Source organism: Terrapene carolina, unplaced genomic scaffold, assembly GCF_002925995.2.
Source record: "Terrapene carolina triunguis isolate 2854851 unplaced genomic scaffold, T_m_triunguis-2.0 Scaffold33891, whole genome shotgun sequence".
Lineage (NCBI taxonomy): Eukaryota > Metazoa > Chordata > Testudines > Emydidae > Terrapene > Terrapene triunguis.
The window spans coordinates 12,419,610-12,428,727 of record NW_020698242.1 but is presented as its reverse complement, the minus strand read 5'-3'; the positions used below and the strand labels follow the sequence as shown (position 1 = coordinate 12,428,727).

General features: G+C 61.5%; 1 protein-coding gene across 1 annotated transcript in view; it reads right to left on the bottom strand.

Annotated features, from left to right (window-relative positions):
- Nucleotides 1-6,846: 6,846 nt before the first annotated feature.
- The window catches only part of LOC112106332 (interleukin-17C), a 4,041-nt gene continuing 1,769 nt past the window's right edge, over nt 6,847-9,118 (bottom strand). Inside the window, exons 2-3 of the mRNA XM_024199508.2 lie at nt 8,358-8,585; nt 6,847-7,096 (exon numbers count right to left, since the gene is read on the bottom strand). Of these exons, the coding sequence (XP_024055276.2) occupies nt 6,847-7,096; nt 8,358-8,585 (478 nt within the window). The remainder of the gene's footprint in view (nt 7,097-8,357; nt 8,586-9,118) is intronic.

Here is a 9,118-nt window from a genome sequence, read left to right as displayed (position 1 = left end):
CACGTCAGCCCTGCGCTCTGCCCGGCAGGAGGGAGTCGCGCACTGAGCACACTCTGCCTGCAGCCGGGCGCCCCCACTGCCAGCTCCGTAGCCTCATGCCCCCTTCACAGATGCTCCCTCCCGGGGTCCAGCCTGCTCCCCATCCCCCCTGGACAGCCAGTTCTCCTCCCCCGCCCCCCCCAGCTCTAGAGCCCAGTCCTCTTCCCGTCACCCCTTCACACTACAGCCTGCTCAGGACCCCCCGGCGTCACAGAGCCCAGCAGCCTTGGTGCTCCTTTGCACAGTGGGGGGCTGTGGAGCCCACTCTGCCCACTGGGATGTGGGAGAGTTGGGGGCGGCTGTCTCCTGCTGGGCCCCTCCCCTGTACAGGGGCGTGGTTGTGCTGAATGGCATCACTTCATTGGGTTGTCTCCTTTTGATACCGTAATAAAACGAGTGAAGCAATCTCTGATCTCGCTGCACGGGAGGGGGTGTGGGTTGTGCAGGCAGGCGGGACCCCCCAGGCCTTGCATTTTCCGCCTTGCCTTGTTGTTCTGTCGGTGCTGAGACGCCCGGACCCTGCCCCATCCCCCTCCGGTACCAGGGCATCCCATCCGCGCCTCACCTGCGTCTCCTCAGGTGCCAGCTGCTACCGGCATGGGCAGCCTCAAAGCACGGGTTACAAGGAGAGCCCCGTTCAGCCTGCCAGGGCAGCTCTGGGGGCGAGATCTTCACGGAGAAGCCAGGGTGCTGCGTGAAGTCACTTGCTCCCCTGGCTCTGGCTTTGCTAGCAGGGTGTGTGGGGCAGGGGAGGGGTGCTGGCTGCTGGGGGAAGCCAGCATCCAAGGGGATCTCTACGGGGGGGGGGGGGGGGCCAGTAGGCAGGGGGGGCCGGGGGGGGGGGGGGGGGGGGCTCCGGGAGGGGGGGGGTGCTGTGAGGCGGTTGAGTGTGGTCCCTGCATGGGGTGTCTCTCTCACCCAGCTCCAGTGCTGGCTGGGGACCCCAGGCCCACCCTCCTCCTCTGCTGGCTGCCTGAGGGGGCTGGGGGTGGGTGGGGAGGCAGAGAGTGGGGTGGGGGCTGGTGCTGGGATGGGGGTCAAAGAGCCAGGTCAGGGGAGGAAGGGGTCCTTCCTCAGCCCGCTGCGAGGAGAGCACCAGAGGCAGCTGGGCCTGAGCAGGGTCGGGGGGTCCCCCAGCCCCAGGCGCTCGCTGGGGCTGTGCTGCGGGTAGGGTCACAGTCTGGTTGAATTTGTGCAGCAGTTTGTGGTTCTGGGCTGCAGGGGGCGCTGTGGGCTTGCTGCTATTCAGCCAGGGCAGCCCAGCTGTGAGGGCAGCGGGAGCCCAGACGGGAGGGGGGGGGTGTTTGGAAGGTGGGGTGTTCTGTGCCCGGGGCGAGGCCTGGTTTTGCCAGCCGTGAGGATGTTGGGGTGAGAGGCCGGCTGATGTCCTGTGGGTCCAGGACGGATGGTGCACGGGCAGTAGGCGCCGTGGAGGGGAAGGCAGCCGGCCCATGGCCCCCGAGGGCGAGTTAGCTCCCACGTGGGGCTAGTGTTTGAGTGGGCATGGCTGTGCTAGCCCCTGGTTGCTACGTTCAGCCGGGGCACTGAACGGCTGGCACATCGCAACAGCCTTGGGCACTTCGGGCCGAGGGGAGGGGCAGTGGATTTCCCCTCCCCCCCAATCTTGGGTCGGCACTGGTGTCCGGCAGGTGCCCAGCACCGTGGCCCAGGAGGAAATGAGCCAGGTTTCCTTTCTCATCCCCCAAGGCAGCTAGTGTCTCTCCTTGCACCAGACTAAAATCAGTGCCCGAGCCATGGATCACCCCAGGTTCCCCTCCCTGGCCTAGCCCGGCCTCCCCTTGCCCAGGCAGGGCTGGCCTGGAACAGCTCTGTCTCCCATTCCCTGACTTCAACCCGCTCACCCCGCTGCTGTTTTTGCCAGCGCTCCGTGCTGAAGTGGCACCATTGTGCATGTCGGGGTTGCACCAGGCCGGTTACATCGCGGCCCGGATCTTGGCAGGAAGGGCCCACGCAGCAGTTGTTGTGCCAGGGGGTTGGGCTGTAACCCACGCAGCACGGTGCAGGCCCTGTGGGCTGGCCACACACCCAGCCACCGTCCTGTGGCACTGTCAGCTCTGCCTGGGGGTACCTGCACCTGCCTCAGAGTCACACACATAGACACCGGGCTTAGGTACCATGTCAGCGGTTGGGCAGGTGGGGGGGAGCCACCTGAGCCAGCCGGGGGCGGGGTGATACCGGGGTGGGGGCTAAGCCCTCCCACTCTCTGGGAGTTTGGGGTCTGGGCTGCGGGGGCTGCCCCCCTCGTAGTGCCTAGGACACCGGCCCCCTTTGCCCTTTGCATTTTGCCCTGGGGGGGGGGGGGGGTGTACAGTGGGAGCCTCCCAGTTAACGCCCCCGCCCCACCGGAAGAGATCGGCCCTGTCTCCACTTGGTGCCCTAACCACTGGGCTCTGGGGGTGTGCTGCCCTCTTGCAGCTAGTGTACTGGGGCTAAATAAAAAAGGCACTTGTGGCTCGGGGGAGGGGGGGCGGGGGGCTGGCTGTTGGGGCTCCCCCCACCTCGCTGCGTGTGCCCACCCCCACCCCAGGCTGGAGCCTCCTGCTCGGACACACACACACACACAGTCGCGCGGGACTCCTGCCTTATCCACCGTGTAACAGCATCAAAGGAGCACTTGCGGGAGCCCCACAGCAGGTAGTGGCTAGCGCACGCAATGGGGAGGGGCAGAGGTTGCTTCAAATCCCTCCTCCCCTGCAAATCGAGGGGGGGGCATGAGACCCAGGGCCCTCCCAGCTGCCTGCCCTAACCCTGGGCAGAGTCATGTGGGCGGTTGCCCCCTCCCCTCAGCGGTCCTGCGGGCGCTGCAGCCCCTGCCTGTAGGTGCGCTATGAGCCCAGCGCAGGCCCCCATGGGCGACTCGGGGGGGGGGGGGAGGACTACACCCATCCTCTGGCTTCGTGCATCAAAGCCCTTTTTTATAGCGTCCGGCTGGCCGTTCGCGGCTCTGACCCCAACACGCCCGCCTCCTTCGCGGGAAAGACTGGGGACGCGTGCTGTTGAGCTCCCCATGGCGTGCTGGTTACGGATCCTGCTCTTGACAAACGTGTGCGCCATGAAGGGGCGCAGAGCCGGGTAAGAAGGGTCGGGGAGCTGTGGCGTTTGTTGATGTGCGCGTGATACAGGGCAGCTGGTCAAACATGGATGGATGCGCTTGGCTAAAGTATGTCGCCGTACAGCCACTGCAGTAATTAACGTGGTGGGTCACAGCCACACTTGCGCCGTCTGCTGGCAGTGTGCGGCCCCCTCCCCTCCCGGAACGCTGCCACCGACTGACATGGGACAGTGCTGAGAGGTGTGTGCCCCCCCCGGCATGCCGCCCCCGCCCGGCCTGGGGCCGTGCTGCGAGGGGTGCCCCCCCCCCCCCCCGGAATGCTGCCACCGACTGACATGGGACAGTGCTGAGAGGAGGGGGCTGACAGCTGGAGCCCGGCAGCTCAGGGGCTGACAGCCTCAGCTGTAAGTCACAGCTGGTCCACCCCACCCCACCCCCAAAGCTGTCAGGTGGGCACCAGCTCACAACTGGGCCTGCCCACCCCAACAGCCTGAGCTTCTCAGCTGGGTGCGGGCTCACAGCTGGGAGCCACGCTCCCCCCCTCCCCCCCCGGCCCGGCTACTGACAGCCCAGGCTTCCATTTCACAGCAGGGAGTGTACTATTTCCATCCCTTACTGGGAGGCAGTAGCAGGGGCTGGGGCGTGCTCACAGCTGTGAGCCCCGCGCCCCGCTGACAGCTTGGGCTGGCAGTGCCAGGGCTTGGGGCTGGGAGGTCAGCCCTCTTGGGCCTGACAGCCGATGTAAGTCACGCAGGGGCTACACAGACGCGGCGGCGTCCTGACTACACCAACGTGAGAGCGACGCGGTAGCGTCATGATGTCGGTGTCACGGGCCACTTACTTCGGCGGACGCAGCATCGTTGTGGACGTGGCCATAACGAGGGTGCCGTAAGCGGCCTGTCGGTGCCCGAAGGCTGTAGCGTAGCCCCACCCTCTGGCTGGGCCATGTCATGCTGGTGCCATATGATGCCGCTGGGCTCCGGGGCAGGCGAAAAGTCGCGGGAGCAAGGTAGGCCAGGCGGGCGCTAGTGGGCTTGGACAGGAGCAAACGAGGGCGGGGAAGCCGGAGCAGGCGCTCACGTGTATCAGGTGGGGTCAGCGCTGGGCTGTGGGCTCAGTGCACCGATGAAGGACAGACTGACCCAGAGGCCTGCTGCCCTTTCCTGAGGGACTAGCCCAGGAGTCGGGCTCACTGTTTTGACACCCTCCGTCTCGCCCTGGGTGGAGTAGCCCATCCCCTGATTAGTTCATTCCCTAATTAGGCCGGCTTTCCAGCACGCCAAGCGGGGCCCGTCGTTCCTCGCCTTGTTCATCAGGCCCGGCCCTTGGGTGGCCTCCGGAGCCCCTTTTGTTAGGCCTGAGCCGGCTCTCGCTTTTTCATACCCCGCCTCTCCCCACTCACCCGCACAGGCTGTTGCAGCCAGCAGCACCGTCCAGCGGCTGAGCTCACCCCCTGGGTAGAGATGCTAGACCCGCCTCCCCCTCAAAGGACAACAGCAGTTCTCCAACTCACCCCAAACCTCACTGGCGCCCTCTTGGGCAGCACAGCTGAGTGTCGAACTCGGCCCAGCCTCCCTGCGGTGGCCACGCCCCCTCTTGCACTTCCCATGCTCTGATGGGGGCAGAGCAGGGGTGCATGGGCCAGCCCCACACGGCGCTCCTATGCCAGGGGTATTTTCCCAGCAGCAATCGCGCAGGGAGGCAGCATCTCACCCAAGGGCTGTTCCGCGCTTGGGAGCTGATTGGCGTCACCCTGGGACATGGCCACAGAGTCACTGCTGCCTGGTAGCGTAACAAACAAGGCTGAGCCCTGGACACTTTCCAAAGGGAAATCAAACTTTATTGGCTGGCGTTTCTGCCACTTCCCCAGCCGTCCACACCGGCGCAATTACATCCCAGGAACAGCAGCTGCTTTCAACAAATCAGCACCACTCCAATCCAGGCAATATTAACTAGCGCAGCTTAACAGTGACACAATAAATAATAATGGCTTGGCATAAATAATAATAATAATTAGGGCTTATCGCACACGCACCAGACTTCACAATACATGGAGCTTAAATAAATAGATTATCGCCTGTAGGCTGAGGAGAGAGCCCCCCCTAGCCACTTTCAAAAGCAACAACAGCAGCTGCTGCAAAAGAAATGGCCCATTCTTGGGGCCAGCTGGACGCGGGGCTGGCCCGATGCTGTGGGGACTGAGCACACGTGTGGCCACTTGCTTGGCTCTTTACAAGCCACAGGGGTTGCTTTTCAAGGGCATTTTGCTGCTCATGAGGGACTATAAGCACTGCCCAGCGCCAGCCTGGCCAGAACACCTCACTGACGTCCTCCTTGCCGGGCCTGATTTCCAATGCAAGACTTCAGGCTGTGGCTAGTGTGAGACAGGCTCAGTGTTTTGCCAAAGAAAATGTTTCTCGGTGGAGGAGGCCTAGCGGTGAGCCCCTCCCCCCCCAGGGAACAGTATCACCGGCATCTCATTGCCACAGCATTCCCACCTCGCGGTTACAAGCACCGCCGTTTCTGGGGACAGCATCTCCCAGCAAATAGAAATAAATAAATAACCAATAAATACACAGAACAAATCAGCGTCACGGCTGGCTGGCCCCGACCCCTTTCGGCCCAGCTGGGGGCCATCTGGGCTGGACGCAGCCTTGTACTAGCCCATGGTTCCCTGCGTTGCAGCGTCACGGACAGCTGCAGGGGACTGCAGGTCTCCCAAGCGGCTGGGAATGCGCAGAGCACAGGCAGGCTGGGCTCCAGAGCAGGGCTGATCGCCCCACAGCACAGCTTGCTGGCCAGCCAACGTGCTTGGGTTTGATAGGAACGTACATGCGAGTCCCCGGCCCAGAGAGCATCGTCAGGCTGCAAAGTGACGCCGCAAGGACAATGCTAGTCAGTACGCACTGCTTCCTGCAGGGCAGAGTTAAGGATATGGAGGCAACCCCCCCGCTTGGCCATTGCTTCACTGTGCAGCCTTTCCTGCCAGGTTTTTCTGGCTGGAATTTCATATGTTTGGGGGGTTTTTTGTAAAGAAAAATGTGGACACAAAGAAGAGCCCTGGCCTGCTCTCTGCTAGAGAGCACCCAGAGGCAGTGCCCGGCACAATGTGTGCAATCAGCAAGGAAGACGTGCTTGCCTAGCTCCATATAACCCCTTCTCCTCCCGTCACATGCACCTTCTAGCTACCGTGGGGAAGGAGGCAGGGCCAGCTAGGCATGAGGTCTGTAATAAACACAAGAGCATTAGAATGAGCCCTCCAACAGGCTAGTGGCCTGTGGCTACTGCCAGTTGCTTCAGAGGAAGGAATACATTCCCTCTCGCTTCCCAAGAGATGCACCTAATAGTGCAAAACTCTAGCCAGGAGGAAATTCCTTCCTGACCCCTCTAGCTGACAGTCAGGTGATGCCCTGAGGCATGAGGATTCACAGCTCTTTTCATTGCATTTCCAGCTTGCAGAGCACCTGCAGCTCAACGTTGGCAGCTGACGGTTTGGATTTCAGGATCACCAGGTGGCAGGCTGAAATGCAAATCCCAGGACAGCTAGCTGGTTGGGCGGGTCTCGCTAGGGACAGAGAAACGGTTCCATAGGGCCTACAATTTAAATAAATAGTAAGTGCTTTAAAACAAACATACTGGTCGGTGTGACTCAGTCACACTACGGGTCTGGGGTTAACATGCTGGAAACCAGCTGGCTCCACGGGAGCTCGGCTGCTCCAGCACCTGTCACGTGCTCAGCCGCTGGACCTGGGGAGGACACAGGTGCAGCCGACTGGCACCTTGATGTACTCCACCTCGAAGGCAAAGGTCCCAGGGCTGGCATTGTGCGGGCACGGCTTGCGGCGAAGCACCATCATGGTCTGGTGCATGAGCACAGAGTTGAGCGAGGACGTCTCCCGGCCCGTCTTGACGTCAATGCAGCCAGTGCACAGGCATTCAGCGAAGGCCAGCTTCTGCGGGTAGCGGTTCTCATCCTCGTCGATGCTGCGGGAGAGGAGAAGGGTCACACCATGCTCTGGGCAAGGCAGAGCGAATATAACCCCATCCCCCGCTGGCAGCAGCCTCCCTGGCTGCCTTGCCATGCTCTGAGCTCAGCTGGCACCTTAACGGGGAGCCAGAAGCATGAACTACCCCTTCCTGTGTGACCTGGGGGGGCACAGGAGCTGGTCACCCTCCATCCACGTCAGGGAGAGCTCCAGGTGCCCAGCCCCAGAGCAATGTTTCCAAGCGTCTCCATTCACCCAGCTCTGCCCCAGATGTCCTGCGTGACCTTGGGCAATTCACTTAGCATCTCAGGGCCCCGCCTGTACAATGCGGCTAATCTCTCCCAGGGGCGCGTGAGGATAACTACATGAGATGCGCTGGGGATGGGGCCATGGAAGTATCTTCAGTAGATAGTTCCACATTGCTGCACCATCTGGGGATTCGTTCAGGGTCTATTTAAGGCCTGTTTCCACTGGACGGACCCAAGGAAACAGTTTCGATGAACATTTGGGGACTCAGTTTCCCCATCTGTGAAATGGGGACAGCCAGGGCAGGAAGGGAGACAGTAGTTAATGGTGCATCAGTGCTAAGCACCAGGAGAGGGGTCCAACCCTGCTCTGGCTGAAGGGGATGGCCGAGGTGTAAACAATCAACAGGTCTTCTGTTCTGTGATTCTCTTGCAGAGATTTAACAGCTGGGGAGATTTGCTCCAGGGCCATCCCCTGTGTCTCTCTGGACCGGGGGTTCCTACAACTCCAGGCGACCATAGGGGCCCCAGGCAACCACAGATCAGTCGTTCTTTAGCAACTGTCCGTTCCCTTGTGGCTCCCTGGCTGGGGAGGAGCGGGATTGGAGTGTTTTGCTCCTGTTTTGTGCGGGTGAGAACCCACAAGCCTCGTTCTGCCGAGGGAACCCTTTCCACCGATCAGCCCTACTGGGGATTTTCATATGGAGTCGGTTGGTCTTCGAATGAAAAGGACCAGCGAGAGCCATGCTCAGACGGCATCCGGTGCGTTCGTGGGGCTGTGAAAACACTCGTGAGGGACAGCTAGCGTCAGCCCGTTCCCCAAGAGAGGAAACTGAGGCACAGCCAGGGGAAGAGGTGTGCCCAAGGTCACGCTGGGTGGAGGGGTCAGGAGCTGAGCTCACTAGCCCGCACGACCCCTTCTCAAGCCTGCTAGGCACAGAATGCTGCCTGGTATCACGGTCTATGGTTCCTCCCCATGCAAACCCTGCCCAGCCAGGGGCCACCCGTGCCTACCGGTATCTCCAGGGAGAGAGGGAGCGCTCGTTGGGCTCGCTGTTGACGGTAGCCTGGAGCTGCAGAGCCGGGCACCCATCTACTTGGCGTTTGCGTCTCTGGCCTCCTTCCTGCTGCATCTTCTCCAGGTGTGGCACCAGCTGCACGGGGGCGTATCGGTCCCACTTCATGGTCCTGCTCACAAAGTGGGTGGGCAGCTCCCCGGCCTGCAGCTGCTCCTGGCTGAAGCAGTGGTGGTGGTGGTGGTGGTGGTGGTGGCGCTGGTGATCCTTTGCCCGCTTCTGGGCTTGGCCGGCCGGCAGCGAGAGCAGGAGCAGGGCGCACAGCACCCCCTGACAGACAGAGACGGGGGGAGATAAGTGCATGTAGCCGAGCAGCCTGCCCAGGAGGGACGTCCCACAACAGCCCGGGGGACACCTCCAGAAAACGCACTCCCCTCTGCAATCATTGCCGGCTTCCCCAGGAGCCTGAGTCCCATCCCCCCAGGCCCGGAGAACGGTCACAGCTGCCATTACATTTTATCTACACAAACAGATACACAATGCACTGTGCATATTCCCCCAGGCCTATACAAACATACAGCGTGTTGGTGTATACACCCCCGCCCCACACAAACACACAGCTTCTATATGTACCCACACACCTCTACACATTGTGTGTGTGTATATATATGTACACACCCAAAGCATATATATTTACCCACACTGCTCTACACAAACATAGTGTATACATATGTACACACACCCCGTCATGCACACACA